At 41.1% G+C, this 18,301-nt stretch overlaps 1 protein-coding gene across 1 annotated transcript in view; it reads left to right on the forward strand.

Moving 5' to 3' along the window:
- LOC121293690 overlaps positions 1 to 9,968 on the forward strand; it is a 114,808-nt gene extending 104,840 nt beyond the window's left edge. The window contains exons 4-5 of the mRNA XM_041216859.1: positions 4,450 to 4,663; positions 8,776 to 9,968. Of these exons, the coding sequence (XP_041072793.1) occupies positions 4,450 to 4,663; positions 8,776 to 9,566 (1,005 nt within the window). The 3' untranslated portion in view covers positions 9,567 to 9,968. The remainder of the gene's footprint in view (positions 1 to 4,449; positions 4,664 to 8,775) is intronic.
- Positions 9,969 to 18,301: the final 8,333 nt, after the last annotated feature.

The raw sequence follows: 18,301 nt of genomic DNA on the forward strand, positions 1-18,301 counted from the left end.
CGCAGCTTGAGTCGAGGACCTGGGTCGTGGACCCCTCGGCTGCTTTCCAGATGTGCCGGTGAGTGTAAGGAGAGATAATCAGTGCATGGCCGGGGACTGTGGAACAGGGGAACTCACTCGCAGCATGGTTGTCTGATGGATGTTGCACTGCTGGATCCTCATTTGGTAGAGCACCGCTGACCTCACTGTCAGCTCAGGAATGGTCCAGATCGACCCCGGCCAGCTGGGTGACTCTATTTTCAAAGTCTGTGAGGACTTTGATGTCAGGCGTTCCTCCTCCAGTCTGCAACCTCTCCCTTTTGTTGGGTTTGTGAGTGTTTGAGTCGAGAGTGATGAGAAGAGTGACTTACCCTGGTAGAATGGAGATCATTCGTCCTCTTTGGGCACTGGGTGGCTGTCCTCTGTTGCAGGGCGTTGGCGCTGACCATCACTGCCACCGCCTCTCATGCTGGATTGGTGACCTTGCTTGCTGGTCTTCACCCTGAGCGGGAATGGAGGACTTCGTGGTGGGGGTCTCCACTGCATCCAGTAGGTGCTGAATGGAGACGTTGCTGAATTTGGGGGCAGCACGTTTCCTCTCTTTGACAGCCTTGACTTTACAGTCAGAGAGTGTCAGCTCAGTGCAGGGGGCACCTTTCAAAATGGTGCGCAGATTATTGAAGGCCTGAGGTGACAGTGGGGTGGGTAAATCAGAGGGATCCAGCGTGTTTCCTGGGAATGTATTATTAATGAGGCCGGATGCTCCGGGAATGGGATGATACGGTGCGAAACCTGCCATTGCGGCCAGCAGGTGAAACGTCCTTTTTCTCACCCGCTACCGTGGTTTGTGCAAATCTGTGACGATTTGGCCCTGAGATGTAGGCGTAAGACACATTTCACACAGAATGGGACAGAAACCTTGTGCTGTTAGGAAATTAGGATAGTTTAAGTATGTTCTATTTGTATTTTGTGTGTGTTAGAAATGAGTTTTAGCTTTAAAGTTTAAGTTTGATTTGTATTTCTGTATCTGTGTGTTAAGAAAGGTCAAATGGAGATTTAGTTTCACTTTAAAAATGTGCTTGCATTTCCAATGAGGAGTTTTACGACCCCTAAAGAAAAGATAAACATACAAAGGTAGAAGGATTGGAATGTCACCTGCAACAGGAGGCCAGAGAGGCAGGTCCCTCCAACAGACACATACAGAAGAGAAACAGCAGTTGTTTTGGAAGCTGTTTGAGTGCAGTTGGTTCTGAAAGTTGCTGCCAGGAGATACTGGAGCAAAGGGGACAGATAGCTAGTCCCAAGCTAAAGAAAAACACCAAAAATCCAGGAGAGTAGAAGAAGGGAAAGCCCAAAGAAGACCTACTAGCCAAAAGAAGGACAGGAAAAGTCCTGTTAATGAAGTTAAGAGAGAGGGGCAGAGAGAAAGGCTCCAGGCGTCAAGATTTAAAGAGACAAAAGCTGCAGAAAGCAGATTTAAAGCGAGAACAGCTTGCAAGAGGCAAGAAAGCCCAAGAGACAACTGAAGGTCTGTAGCTCTTTGCTATGGGCATGTGAAGCAGTGGTGTACTGTTAACGCTGAGCTGGTGAGAGAGAGTGCATGGAAGACAGCTTGAATGCATGTGGTGACCCAGGGAAGAGGAACAGGTTCAAAACTCTGGAGGTGAAACCTTGCAGAAGGCGTCTGAGAGAAAGCATCAGTTTGGGAGAAGATTCCAAGGCTTGGTCTTGGAGAGTGGAGATTGGAAACCCTTGCTGAAGGACAGAATTCAATGAGACTGGTTGGCTCACAGTGTGACAAGCGTCTGGTGGGAGTTGAGGAGAGATCCATAGCACCTGGTTGGGGTGGCACCTGTCACTTGGTTTCAGAGTGTGGTGTATTTGACCATAGGGTACCTATTGGTTTATGTGGACTGTGTATTTACTGTGAACGTTAGAGTATAAGATAGCTTTTGTAACTTGTGTTATCCTTACAAACCTGTATATTGCAGTAAAGGTATAGTTGTGGGTGAAGGAGTATTGTAACATAATTCATCTTTTCTTGTTGAATAAATGTTTTATTCATTTGATGAAAGTTCATCGACTGACTCCTGTGACTCTGTTCAGTAGCTACTCTCTACGTATCTAAACAAACAAATGAAAGTTAGGATCAATCAAGCTGGGTTCCACTCGGTCATCAGGCTTGCCCAGGGGCAACCTCAGCCACGATCATAACATGTGCCTTATCACTATTCTGTGACTGATTCTGCAACTTACCGGTTTGTGAATGTTTGGTGGGATTCGGCTCACCTGTGAGGAACCCTGTGGCTAAATAGCCCATTCTATGTCACAAGCGGTGACAGGAGGCACAATATCTCAGCAGCAGTTGGCACCTTCATACAGCACAGGAGAATATTGAAAAACCTACTTCAGGAAATACTACAGACAAAAAGATTCTTCACTCATTTCCTGTCTCCATCATTTGGTTTTCATCAGATAGTATCAGATTTACTCTGGGATTGGAGTACACTGAACACATGACTCCGTAAAATGTCACAGGTTGAGCTGGAGGAGCCTGTGGGATGTGCTGTGTGCCAGTTATAGCAGAATCCTCAAGTCCCAGCCCATAATTATGCGAGGACAAGGAGCAGTTGTGGAGGCTGGCCACCCTGAGGTGGGGGGTGAGGGTGATGTGGTACAGGCTGGATTGTCAGGAGAGTTACTGAGGGCTCCATGCCAAGAATACCTCGATAAGACCTGTCTGAATCCTGATCTATGGAGTCTAGACCCTCCTTTAGACCATTACCTTCTACAGTGTCTGGTACAGGTGACTGTGTCATACAGGTGAGTATGTGGTCCAGGTGATATGCAGTACAGGTGACTGTAGAGTACAGGTGAGTGTCTTGTACAGGTGACTGTGTGGTACAGGTGAGTGTCTTGTACAGGTGACTGTGTGGTACAGGTGAGTGTCTTGTACAGGTGACTGTGTGGTACAGGTGAGTGCGCGGCCCAGACAATTGTGTAGTACAGGTGACTGTACAGTACAGGTGAGTGTCTTGTACAGGTGACTGTGTGGTACAGGTGAGTGTGCAGTGTATGTGGCTGTGTGGTATAGGTGACTCGTACAGACAAATGTGCAGAGCAGGTGATTGTGCAATACAGGCGAGTATGTATGTGGTGCGGGTGATTGTGCGGAATAGGTAAGTATGCGGTACAGGCGAGCATGCAGTACAGTTGGCTATGGGATACAGGTGAGTGTGTGGTATAGGTGACTGTGCGGTACAGGTGATTGCGGTACAGGTGATTGCGGTACAGGTGAGTGTGTGGTGCAGGTGATTGTGTAGTATGGGTGAGTGCGCGGTATGGGTGAATGTGACTTACAAATATCAGTATAGGTGACTTTACGGCACAGGTGAGTGTGTTGTACAGTAATGTGTGGTAGAGGTGAATATGCGGTGCAGGCAATTGTGCAGTGCAGATGACTGCGGTACAAGTGACTGTGCAGTACAGATGAGTGTGCAGTGCAGGTAACTGTGCAATACAGGTGACTGTGCAATACAGATGACTGTGTGGTACAGGTGACTGTGTGGTATAGGTGAGTGTGTGATACAGGTGCGTGTGTGGTACAGATAAGTGTGTGATACAAGCGAGTGTGCAATACAGTTGGTTGTGCGGTGCAGGTGAATCTGTGGCACAGGTGACTGTCTGGTGGAGGTGAATGAACAGTGCAGGTGAGAGCATGGTGCACCTCATGCAGATGAGTGTGCATTACAGGTGAGTGTGTGGTACAGGCGAATGTGCAGTACAGTTGGCTGTGGGATACAGGTGAGAGTATGGTACAAGTGAGTGTGCAGTTCAGGTGAGCATGTGCTGCAGGCAAGTGTGCAGTACAGGTGAGTGTGTGGTGCAGTTGAATGTGCGATATAGGTGACTGTGCAGTACAGGCAAATGTGCAGTGTAGGTGAGTGTGGTACAGGTGACTGTGCAGTACAAACGACTGTGTGGTGTAATCGAATGTGCGATATAGGCGACTGCGCGGTGTAGGCAAGTGCAGATAGCTATGCAGTACAGGTGAATGTGTGGTACAGGAGACTGTGCAGTACAGTTGAGTATGTGTTACAGGTGAGTGTGCGGTACAGGTGAGCTTGATTTACAGGTGCCTGTGCAGTACAGTTAGCTGTGCAGTACAGATGAGTGTGTGGTACAGGTGAGTGTGTGGTACCGGTGACAGTGTGCTACAGGTGACTGTGGCACAGGTGAGTGTGCGGTACAGGTGAGTGTGCAATACAGGTGAGTGTGCAGTACAGGTGATTGTGTGGTACAGGTAGCTGTGTGGTACAGATGAGTGTCTGGTGCAGAAGACTGTGTGGTACAGATAACTGTTCAGTACAGGTATCTGTACAGAGCAGGCATGTGTGCAGTACAGGCGAGTGTGTGGTACAGGTGAATATGCAGGTATCTGTGTGACTCTTCTGATTCTTTCTCCTGCAGCAACTGGATATAATTTGGAGGGAGGCACGGTGGATTATGGATGTGTTGCAGTACGCCCGCTACAAACACCCCTCCAGTGGCCTCTCAATCACATGGTTCATCGGTTCATTGGAGGAGGCTCCTCAGGGGAAGAATGATTCCACGTCTTCCCACATGGACTATCTGCCTTCCCCAGTACCCTCACCAGAAAATCCACGAAGGAATGCTGTGAGCGGTGAGGAAAATAAAAATCATTCACCTGGAGTGTCGGAGTCTCCATCTCATGGAGGGAGGATATGGATCGCAAAATCACTGACTCCCAGAAACTACAGCACAGCAAAGGCCATTCAGCCCATTGCACCTGTCCCAGAGATAGCACTTCAGCTAGAATGCTCTACTCTAATCCCATTTCCATGGCCCTTTCCCAAATCCTTCGGTGGGGGGAAAACTTCCAGAAACAATTGTTCAGGATAGAATTAATAGTCCCCTGGAAAACTGTAGATTGATTGGGAAGAGTCAGCACGGATTTATTAAAGGAAAATTGTATCTAACTAACTTGCTGGAGTTTTTTGAAGAGTTAACAGAGATAGTCGATGAGGGCAAGGCCATTGGTGTGTTTTATGTGGACTTCCAAAAGGCATTCAATACAGTGCCACACAACAGACTTGTGAGGAAAGTTATAGAGCATGGAATAAAAGGGACAGTAGTAACATGGATACAAAATTGGCTGAGGGATAAGAAACAGAGTTATGGTTAATGGGTATTTTTCAGGCTGGAAGAAGGTTTGTAGTGGAGTTCCCCAGGGGTTGGTATTGGGACTCTTGCTTTTCCTGATATATATATATAAATGATCTAGATCTTGGTGTACAGGGGACAATTTCAAAGTTTGCGGACGACAAAACTTGGGGACGTTGTAAACTGTGAGGACAGTGTAGAACTTCAAAAGGACGTTGACGCATTGGTAGAATGGGCAGATAGGTGGCAGATGAAGCTCAATGTGGAGAAGTGTGAGGTGATACACTTCAGTGCAAAGAATATAGAGAGACAGTATAAAATAAAGGATACTATTCTAAAGGGTGTGCAGGAGCACAGAGACCTGGGTGTATATGTACTTAAGTCATTAAAGGTTGTAGGACAGGTAGAGAGAGCTGTTTATAAAGCTGTAAGTGTTCTCAGCTTCATTAAAAGGGGCATAGGGTACAAGATCAGGGAGGTTATGATGAACTTATATAAGACACTGGTTAGGCCTCAGCTGGTATTGTGTACAGATTGGGGCCACACTATAGAAAGGATGTGAATGCATTGGAGAGTGCAGAAGAGATTGATGAGAATGGTGCCAGGGATGAGACACTTCAGTTATGAAGAAAGATTGGAGAAATTGGGACTGTTCTCTTTAGAGAGAAGGCTACGAGGAGACTTGATAGTTTTCAAAATCATGAGGGAGGGGTCTGGACAGAGTAGATAGGGAGAAACTGTTCCTGCTCATAAATGGATCAAGAACCAGAGGGCACAATTTTAAAGTGTTTTGCAAAAGAAGCAAACGTGAGGTGAGAAAAAACTTTATCACACAGCGAGTAGCTAGGGTTTGGAGTGCACTGCCTGGAAGTGTGGAGGCAGGCTCAGTTGAGGCATTCAAGAGAGCATTAGATGATTATCTAAATAGAAACAATGTGCAGGGTTACAGGAAAAATGCAGGAGTCTGACACTAAATCAAAATGCTTAGAGAGCTGGTGCAGATGCGATGGGCTGAATGGCCTCCTTCTACACTGTAACAATTCTGTGATTCTGCGATCCTTTAATATTTCCATTTTCAAATCCTTGCCCAGTGCCCTTTTAATTGATGTGCTGGTCTCTTCCTAAGCATAAACCAGCTCCTGTTCTAATAGCTTCCCGTGTGGAAACATTTCTTCTAACTTCCCCCTGCATTGCCCAGTGATGGTGCTCAGTAGGTTTTCCATATCACTGAGTCACCGAACAGTGAGGGCAATTTCTCCATTGCTCAGCCTCTCGACATTCTTCAGAGTCTTAAAATGCTCTGTTCAATGCTCAATAACATTACTTATTCTATAAAAAAACAATTCTTACCATATTTCCTTTCTCAGATTAACTACTCACTGCAAAGTTTCCAAAGAATCTTTTCTATCTCATATACTTGTGTCTAATCTTCTTCCTATAATGAGCTGGCTGGAATACAACTCCAGTTATTCAGAATTGCACAAATTCAACACCAGTGTCCAGTGAGCAGCACATAAACACCTGGCCATTTCCACATACACACCAACATTTAAAGATTTTTATATCTGTTCTCATACAAATAGGGATGTGCATCACCACAATTACTCCACTGTCTATATTGCTATCTCTACACAACTTCCATATATCCAGGTGGATGTTAATCCAGTGGGTGTTAATCGAGTGGGTGTTAATCCAGTGGGTGTTAATCGAGTGGGTGTTAATCCAGTGGGTGTTAATCCAGTGGGTGTTAATCGAGTGGGCGTTAATCCAGTGGGTGTTAATCCAGTGGGTGTTAATCCAGTGGGTGTTAATCTAGTGGGTGTTAATCCAGTGGGTGTTAATCCAGTGTGTATTAATCGAGTGGGTGTTAATCTAGTGGGTGTTAATCCACTGGGTGTTACTCCAGTGGGTGTTAATCCAGTGGGTGTTAATCCAGTGGGTATTAATCGAATGGGTGTTAATCCAGTGGGTGCTAATCCAGTGGGTGTTAATCCAGTGGGTGTTAATCTAGCGGATGTTAATCCAGAGGCTGTTAATTGAGTGGGTGTTAATCTAGTGGATGTTAATCCAGAGGCTGTTAATTGAGTGGGTGTTAATCTAATGGGTGTTAACCAAGTGGGTGTTAAACCAGTGGGTGTTAATCTAGTGGGTGTTAATTGAGTATGTGTTAATTGAATGGGTATTAATGTATGTCTTCACTATATAAATGCAGTATAAATTGTTGTTTTCCTCTTATATTGGTATTGTTGTGAGTGTCCTGAAGAATGCAAGACAAAAAGCTTCAACATGTCTCTATTTCCAACATTACTCAAGTTCTGTACTGCCAAATGACTAAAATGGTGTTACTCAGATGGGTTTTAATTGAATGGGAGTTAATTCAGTGGGTGTTAATACAGTGGGTGTTAATCAGGTGGGTGTTAATTGGGTGGGTATTACTCGGGTGGGTATAACTTGGATGGGTGTTAATCAAGTGGGTATTACTTGAGTGGGTGTTAAGCGAGTGGGTATTACTCGGGTGGGTATTACTCGGGTGGGTATTACTTGGATGGTTGTTAATCAAGCGGGTATTACTCAGGTGGGTATTACTCGGGTCGGCGTTTAGCAAGTGGGTATTACTCTGGTGGATATTACTAGGGTGGTATTACTCAGGTGGGTGTTAATCGAGTAGGTGTTAATTGAGTAGGTATTACTCAGATGGGTATTACTCAGGTGGATATTACTCGGGTGGGTATTTCTCGGGTGGATATTACTCAGGTGGGTGTTAATCAAGTGGGTATTACTCAGGTGGATGTTAATTGAGTGGGTATTTTTCGGGTGGGTATTACTCAGGTGGTTATTACTTGAGTGAGTATTCCTCAGGTGGGTATTACTCGAGCAGGTGTTAATTGAGTGGGTATTACTTGGGTGGGTATTACTCAGGTGGGTGTTAATTGAGCGGGTATTTCTTGGGTTTACTCGGGTGGATATTACTCGGGTGGGTATTTCTCGGGTTTACTCGGGTTGGTATTACTCGGGTGGCTATTTCTCGGGTTTACTCGGGTGGGTATTACTCGGGTGGCTATTTCTCAGGTTTACTCGGGTGAGTATTACTCGGGTGGCTATTTCTCGGGTTTACTCGGGTGGGTATTACTCGGGTGGGTATTTCTCGGGTTTACTCGGGTGGGTATTTCTCAGGTGGGTATTACTCGGGTGGGTATTTCTCAGGTGGGTATTTCTCAGGTGGGTATTTCTCAGGTGGGTATTACTCGGGTGGATATTACTCGGGTGGGTATTTCTCAGGTGGGTATTTCTCAGGTGGGTATTACTCGGGTGGATATTACTCGGGTGGGTATTTCTCAGGTGGGTATTACTCGGATGGGTATTTCTCAGGTGGGTATTACTCGGGTGGATATTACTCGGTTGGGTATTTCTCAGGTGGGTATTACTCGGGTGGATATTACTCGGATGGGTATTTCTCAGGTGGGTATTACTCGGGTGGATATTACTCGGATGGGTATTTATCAGGTGGGTATTACTCGGGTAGGTTTTACTCGGGTGGGCGTTAATCAGGTGGCTGTTAACTGGACGTGTGCCCTGATGAGTTTCCTTTGAGTTGTTTCCTGTCTTTTGCAGACTCCCAGCTTTGCTCTGATGATGAAGGCTGCTCCGAGGTCTTTCTCCCCACTGATAGTGACTATGATTCCAGTGAAGCACCGAGTCCCAGGGAGCTGGATCTGCTCCACGATTCAGCCCCTGAGTTTAGGCAGCAGGTTTGTTATGGGTTGAGTGGCAGTGCTCCAGATGTTCTCCAGGTCCATGAACTGCGGCTGAAGGAGGAGTGTGAACAATCAAGCAGCTTTCGAGGAGCAAGTGAGTCAGCTCCAGAGAGCAGCGGAAGCCTGGCAGTGGGGGCAATGAACAAGAGTATCATAGGGAAAGCGAGTGATCCAACAAACACCCATTTCTTGAGTAAGAAAGGATCCTCCCAATCCAAAGCACCCAGATATCAGAAACATCGCCACTTTAACCAGAACAGATGGCTGTGTTTCTATCGAGAGAAGCAATCACTGAGCCTCTCCGAGGGGCTCTACACACATGGACAGCAGACAGAGCTGACACCTGAGACTGACGTTCCCACCCAGATCACAACCTTCCCCCAATCGCCATGTACTCCCGGCGAGCTGAGCTTTGCTGAGAGCACCAGAGTCGGCATTGGGAATCCGAAAGCAAGTGTTCGAAGGATCATTATGGATCTGTGTCAGAAAAGCAGCTCCCAGGAAGAATCTGGCTCCTGGTCACTGAGTATCTGTGGGTCGCAGCCCTTAACTACTGAAGTGGACTCCCCCAGCAACGCAGCTCTGGAGACTGACTGTGATGAGCTGTGTGACACTCAAGCCTCTGATATATTCAGCAGTGTTTTATAGAGAGGTACTGAACAATAAACCAAAGGCAGGCACTTTGCTCTATGGTACCGACAACAATAGTTCCAGGATCCTTCCTTGGCTTGTGTTGAATCAGTTGACCTCAATGTGGAAAGTGCTAGAACTGGACTCAGAGCATTGGGCTGATGATGGCAAGGGAGGGATAGCATTTGGGTTGGGAGAAATCAGTCAGGCAGTGTCCCCACCTCCTGGTTGCTTGTGTGCGGGACCTTGGATGAGAACAGGATCAGACCCAACTGTGATTCATTCACAGTCAAATAGCCTCCAGGCACTCACTACCTGGGCTCACATTCCAGTGAGAGTCAGCACCTTCAGGAAGATGCAGAGGGAGGCGGGTGGGGGGTAGGTGTTACAGGGGAGGCAAAAGCGAGAGTGAAATAAATAAATAGACAAATAAATATCTAAATTGCATGTCAATGTTTTAAAGATATTTGAAAATGACTCTGGTGGTTGCTGGGGTGATTGTGGAGTTTGTGCCCTGGCAATGCTACTTATTTATGCTGCACCTGATGTGCATTGCCAATCGCTTTTGAAGACCATTCATCAGGACGTGGAGTTTCCTGCCTTAGTCAGGCTGAATCAAGGAGCAAGTTTTCTGAGATTAAAAAAAAACTAGTGTTGTGGTCAGGTTGACACTGCGAATCACAACCTTTTGAACTGAATAGCACATCACATCCATCCTGTACATGCTGTTTCATCGACCCCATCTCCAGCAATCCCCTTTTGTCGCTTGCTCTGCTTTTTCCTACCCAAGATATATTTTTCTACAAAGTGATTGCAGGTAACGTTGTTATTTAAGCCCATGTTATTTAAGGTGCAGAATCTCCCCGGGTTTTGTGAAATTACAGTTTGTGCAGAGGCTGAAGGGGGGTGAAGGATGAGGAACGACATTCCAATTAATTCATTGCCTTTCATTCACAGAAATGTGTTTGAGAATAAGTACAGAGTGTGCAATAGAGGCAGTGAAAAGCTGCCTCATTCTTTGTCTCAGTTGAATGATATAGCACAGAGGAGGCCATTCTGCCCATCGTGTCTGAACGATTGAATTAGCCCCGCTTCCCCTGTTCTTCCACCCTAACCTTGCATATTTCTCCCTTCTCAAGTATTTTTTGAATTCTCTTTTGAAATTTCCTATTGAATCTGCTTCCACCGCCCTTTCAGGCAGCACCTTCCAGATCACAGCAACTCGCTGTGGGAAAAACAATTGTCCCCCTCAGGTTCTTTTTGTCAATTAAACTTAAACCTGAGTCCTCTTGTTACCCATCCTCCTGCCATTGCAAATAGTTTTACTGTATTTTCTCTATGAAAACCTTGTCAGACTTTCAGCACTTTCAACTAATCTCTCCCTAACCTTTTCTGCTCTAAGGAGAAACAGTTTGACAAAGTGATGGGGAAATTTCTAGAAACTTCCAGGCTTCTGCATTTCAAAGCAGTGTTTGGTGTTGAATTATTTGTACTAATGGAGGATGAGAGGGTTCAGGGAAACAATGTCATGTTTGGGAATTCTGAAGTATTCAGACTCTTGAAGAAAAAGCTTCATGAACACGGACTGGAGTGGACAGAAAGAGACTGGTAGGCAAGATTTGGATGAGAAAATTAAGACCCTATTTTTCCTGGCACTATTGATCTCTTCCAACCTGTTCAAACCTGCAATGTGTTGTCTGTTTCGCAAAGTTTACACTGTAAAGGGAAGAAATTAGTGTCAGTGCTCCTGATGTTCATGTCTGTGATTTACATGCACACGAACATATGAATTAGGAGCAGGAGTAGGCCCCTCGGCCCCTTGAGCCTGCTCCACCATTCAGTAAGATCATGCAATGCTGCTGTGTTTCAGTGTTTATTAAAGGACAGAGAAGATGTTACTGCACCTGTGAATTCTGTGCTCAAATTCTATCACCATACTCCTGGGTTTGGTCAATCATCAGATCAGCTTCATGTAAACACCTAGATATCAGCAGGGGAGATTGTAAAACACTCAAATCCCACAGTCTGCTATTTCAACAAAGGCACTCACAGTTATACCACTGATCAGAGCTTTCAAAAGGTATTTTAAATTAAATGAGGTACAGTATGTGGGTTAGGGAAGCCCAGTGATAGAGGGAGGACTGAGGGGTAGGGAGTGTGAGGTTGGGAGTGAAGGGCCGGGAGTGAGGGTCCGGGAGTGAGGGGCTGGGAGTGAGGGGTTGGGACTGTGTGGTCAGATGTATGGAGCAAAAGGGTGAGATACGCGGGGTCTGGAGTGAAGGGGTCAGGAATCGGGAGTGACAGCTGAGGGGCGAAAGTGAGGGGGTGTAGGATTCAGGAATGAAGCATTGGAGGGTGAGGGATAAGGAAGTGAGGGGTCACGTGTGAGGGATAGAATGCGTGGGGTCAAAGGTGAGGTTTCAAGAATGAGGGGTGAGGGACTGGGGAGGGTCAAGTGAAGGACTGGGGTTGAGGGGTTGGGGGTGAGGGTTCAGGAATGATGGGTGAGGGCTGGAGGAGAGTGAGGATTGGGAAGTGAATAAGATGGTGTCCAGCTCATTGCCTCAGCCCTGGAGTTTTCTACTGACTGGGGACTGGGCAGACAGCACCAGTAGAATCTGGGGTTACAACATCTCTGCATAAAACTGCACTGAGCCTGCTGACTGCTGACTGCTGACTGGAATTTACCCATTTAACAGTTGGGTCTTTGTAATAAGAAAGGGATTCACCTGAGCCTTTATACCTCACCCATCATTACTGAACCCTCACCAGCAAATCACCCGAGCCAGGCAAGGGTGAAACTTGAGAAGGTCAATGTGAAGGATACATTTGGATTTATTTAAACTGACAATTGGGTACAAAATATACATCCTCCAAAACAACAAAATATACACCCTTCAAAACAGCAAATTATACAGCCTCCAAAACAACAAAATATACATCCTCCAAAACAACAAAATATACAGTCTCCAAAGCAACAAAATATACACCCTTCAAAACAGCAAATTATACAGCCTCTAAAGCAATAAAATATACAGTCTCCAAAACAACAAAATATACATCCTCCAAAACAACAAAATATACAGCCTCCAAAACAACAAAATATACATCCTCCAAAACAACAAAATATACAGCCTCCAAAACAACAAAATATACACCCTTCAAAACAGCAAATTATACAGCCTCCAAAACAACAAAATATACATCCTCCAAAACAACAAAATATACAGTCTCCAAAGCAACAAAATATACACCCTTCAAAACAGCAAATTATACAGCCTCTAAAGCAATAAAATATACAGTCTCCAAAACAACAAAATATACATCCTCCAAAACAACAAAATATACAGTCTCCAAAACAACAAAATATACACCCTTCAAAACAGCAAATTATACAGCCTCCAAAACAACAAAATATACACCCTTCAAAACAGCAAATTATACAGCCTCTAAAGCAATAAAATATACAGTCTCCAAAACAACAAAATATACATCCTCCAAAACAACAAAATATACAGCCTCCAAAACAACAAAATATACATCCTCCAAAACAACAAAATATACAGCCTCCAAAACAACAAAATATACAGTCTCCAAAACAACAAAATATACAGCCTCCAAAACAACAAAATATACATCCTCCAAAGCAACAAAATATACAGCCTCCAAAACAAATTATACAGCCACCAAAGCAACAAAATATACAGCCTCCAAAACAACAAAATATACAGTCTCCAAAACAACAAAATATACAGCCTCCAAAACAACAAAATATACAGTCTCCAAAACAACAAAATATACAACCTCCAAAACAACAAAATATACATCCTCCAAAACAACAAAATATACAGTCTCCAAAACAACAAAATATACAGTCTGCAAAACAACAAAATATACAGCCTCCAAAACAACAAAATATACAGCCTCCAAAACAACAAAATATACAGCCTCCAAAACAACAAAATATACAGTCTCCAAAACAACAAAATATACAGCCTCCAAAACAACAAAATATACAGTCTCCAAAACAACAAAATATACATCCTCCAAAACAACAAAATATACATCCTCCAAAACAACAAAATATACAGTCTCCAAAACAACAAAATATACAGTCTCCAAAACAACAAAATATACAGCCTCCAAAACAACAAAATATACAGTCTCCAAAACAACAAAATATACAGTCTCCAAAACAACAAAATATACATCCTCCAAAACAACAAAATATACAGCCTCCAAAACAACAAAATATACAGTCTCCAAAACAACAAAATATACAGTCTCCAAAAAAACAAAATATACAGTCTCCAAAACAACAAAATATACAGTCTCCAAAACAACAAAATATACAGTCTGCAAAACAACAAAATATACAGTCTCCAAAACAACAAAATATACAACCTCCAAAACAACAAAATATACAGCCTGCAAAAGAACAAAATATACATCCTCCAAAACAACAAAATATACAGTCTCCAAAACAACAAAATATACAGTCTCCAAAACAACAAAATATACAGCTTCCAAAACAACAAAATATACAGTCTCCAAAACAACAAAATATACATCCTCCAAAACAACAAAATATACATCCTCCAAAACAACAAAATATACAGTCTGCAAAACAACAAAATATACAGTCTCCAAAACAACAAAATATACAGCCTCCAAAACAACAAAATATACAGTCTCCAAAACAACAAAATATACATCCTCCAAAACAACAAAATATACATCCTCCAAAACAACAAAATATACAGTCTGCAAAACAACAAAATATACAGTCTCCAAAACAACAAAATATACATCCTCCAAAACAACAAAATATACATTCTCCAAAACAACAAAATATACAGCTTCCAAAACAACAAAATATACAGTCTCCAAAACAACAAAATATACATCCTCCAAAACAACAAAATATACAGCCTCCAAAACAACAAAATATACAGTCTCCAAAACAACAAAATATACATCCTCCAAAACTACAAAATATACAGTCTCCAAAACAACAAAATATACAGCTTTCAAAACAACAAAATATACAGTCTCCAAAACAACAAAATATACATCCTCCAAAACAACAAAATATACAGCCTCCAAAACAACAAAATATACAGTCTCCAAAACAACAAAATATACAGTCTCCAAAACAACAAAATATACAGTCTCCAAAACAACAAAATATACAACCTCCAAAACAACAAAATATACAGCCTCCAAAACAACAAAATATACAACCTCCAAAAAAACAAAATATACATCCTCCAAAACAACAAAATATACATCCTCCAAAACAACAAAATATACATCCTCCAAAACAACAAAATATACAACCTCCAAAACAACAAAATATACAGTCTCCAAAACAACAAAATATACAGTCTCCAAAACAACAAAATATACATCCTCCAAAACAACAAAATATACAGTCTCCAAAACAACAAAATATACAGTCTCCAAAACAACAAAATATACATCCTCCAAAACAACAAAATATACATCCTCCAAAACAACAAAATATACAGCCTCCAAAGCAACAAAATATACAGCCTCCAAAACAAAATATACAGCCACCAAAGCAACAAAATATACAGCCTCCAAAACAACAAAATATACATCCTCCAAAACAACAAAATATACAGTCTCCAAAACAACAAAATATACAGTCTCCAAAACAACAAAATATACATCCTCCAAAACAACAAAATATACTTCCTCCAAAACAACAAAATATACAGTCTCCAAAACAACAAAATATACAGTCTCCAAAACAACAAAATATACATCCTCCAAAACAACAAAATATACAGTCTCCAAAACAACAAAATATACAGTCTCCAAAACAACAAAATATACAGTCTCCAAAACAACAAAATATACATCCTCCAAAACAACAAAATATACTTCCTCCAAAACAACAAAATATACAGTCTCCAAAACAACAAAATATACAGTCTCCAAAACAACAAAGTATACAGCCTCCAAAACAACAAAATATACAGTCTCCAAAACAACAAAATATACATCCTCCAAAACAACAAAATATACATCCTCCAAAACAACAAAATATACAGTCTGCAAAACAACAAAATATACAGTCTCCAAAACAACAAAATATACATCCTCCAAAACAACAAAATATACATTCTCCAAAACAACAAAATATACAGCTTCCAAAACAACAAAATATACAGTCTCCAAAACAACAAAATATACATCCTCCAAAACAACAAAATATACAGCCTCCAAAACAACAAAATATACAGTCTCCAAAACAACAAAATATACATCCTCCAAAACAACAAAATATACAGTCTCCAAAACAACAAAATATACATTCTCCAAAACAACAAAATATACAGCTTTCAAAACAACAAAATATACAGTCTCCAAAACAACAAAATATACATCCTCCAAAACAACAAAATATACAGCCTCCAAAACAACAAAATATACAGTCTCCAAAACAACAAAATATACATCCTCCAAAACAACAAAATATACAGTCTCCAAAACAACAAAATATACATCCTCCAAAACAACAAAATATACAGCCTCCAAAACAACAAAATATACAGTCTCCAAAACAACAAAATATACAGTCTCCAAAACAACAAAATATACACCTCCAAAACAACAAAATATACAGCCTCCAAACAACAAAATATACATCCTCCAAAACAACAAAATATACAGCCTCCAAAACAACAAAAATATACAGTCTCCAAAACAACAAAATATACATCCTCCAAAACAACAAAATATACAGTCCTCCAAAACAACAAAATATACAGTCTCCAAAACAACAAAATATACATCCTCCAAAACAACAAAATATACAGCCTCCAAAACAACAAAATATACAGTCTCCAAAACAACAAAATATACATCCTCCAAAACAACAAAATATACAGTCTCCAAAACAACAAAATATACATCCTCCAAAACAACAAAATATACAGCCTCCAAAACAACAAAATATACAGTCCTCCAAAACAACAAAATATACAGTCTCCAAAACAACAAAATATACAACCTCCAAAACAACAAAATATACAGCCTCCAAAACAACAAAATATACATCCTCCAAAAACAACAAAATATACAGCCTCCAAAACAACAAAATATACAGTCCTCCAAAACAACAAAATATACATCCTCCAAAACAACAAAATATACAGCCTCCAAAACAACAAAATATACAGTCTCCAAAACAACAAAATATACAGCCTCCAAAACAACAAAATATACAGTCTCCAAAACAACAAAATATACAGTCTCCAAAACAACAAAATATACATCCTCCAAAACAACAAATATACAGCCTCCAAAACAACAAAATATACATCCTCCAAAACAACAAAATATACAGCCTCCAAAGCAACAAAAATATACAGCCTCCAAAAACAAAATATACAGCCTCCAAAGCAACAAAATATACAGCCTCCAAAACAAAATATACAGCCTCCAAAACAACAAAATATACAGTCTCCAAAACAACAAAATATACATCCTCCAAAACAACAAAATATACTTCCTCCAAAACAACAAAATATACAGTCTCCAAAAACAACAAAATATACAGTCTCCAAAACAACAAAGTATACAGCCTCCAAAACAACAAAATATACAGTCTCCAAAACAACAAAATATACAGCCTCCAAAACAACAAAATATACAGCCTCCAAAACAAAATATACCGCCACCAAAGCAATAAAATATACAGCCTCCAAAACAAAATATACAGCCACCAAAGCAACAAAATATACAGCCTCCAAAACAAAATATACAGCCACCAAAGCAACAAAATATACAGCTTCCACAACAACAAAATATACAGTCTCCAAAACAACAAAATATACATCCTCCAAAACAACAAAATATACAGTCTCCAAAACAACAAAATATACAGCCTCCAAAACAACAAAATATACAGTCTCCAAAACAACAAAATATACAGTCTGCAAAACAACAAAATATACAGTCTCCAAAACAACAAAATATACATCCTCCAAAACAACAAAATATACAGTCTCCAAAACAACAAAATATACAGTCTCCAAAACAACAAAATATACAGCTTCCACAACAACAAAATATACAGTCTCCAAAACAACAAAATATACATCCTCCAAAACAACAAAATATACATCCTCCAAAGCAACAAAATATACAGTCTGCAAAACAACAAAATATACAGTCTCCAAAACAACAAAATATACATCCTCCAAAACAACAAAATATACAGTCTCCAAAACAACAAAATATACAGTCTCCAAAACAACAAAATATACATCCTCCAAAACAACAAAATATACAGTCTCCAAAACAACAAAATATACAGCTTCTAAAACAACAAAATATACAGTCTCCAAAACAACAAAATATACATCCTCCAAAACAACAAAATATACATCCTCCAAAACAACAAAATATACAGTCTGCAAAACAACAAAATATACAGTCTCCAAAACAACAAAATATACAGCCTCCAAAACAACAAAATATACAGTCTCCAAAACAACAAAATATACAGTCTCCAAAACAACAAAATATACAGCTTCCAAAACAACAAAATATACAGTCTCCAAAACAACAAAATATACATCCTCCAAAACAACAAAATATACATCCTCCAAAACAACAAAATATACAGCCTCCAAAACAACAAAATATACATCCTCCAAAACAACAAAATATACAGTCTCCAAAACAACAAAATATACAGTCTCCAAAACAACAAAATA

This window comes from Carcharodon carcharias, chromosome 22 (genome assembly GCF_017639515.1).
Source record: "Carcharodon carcharias isolate sCarCar2 chromosome 22, sCarCar2.pri, whole genome shotgun sequence".
In the NCBI taxonomy this organism is placed as follows: Eukaryota; Metazoa; Chordata; class Chondrichthyes; order Lamniformes; family Lamnidae; genus Carcharodon; species Carcharodon carcharias.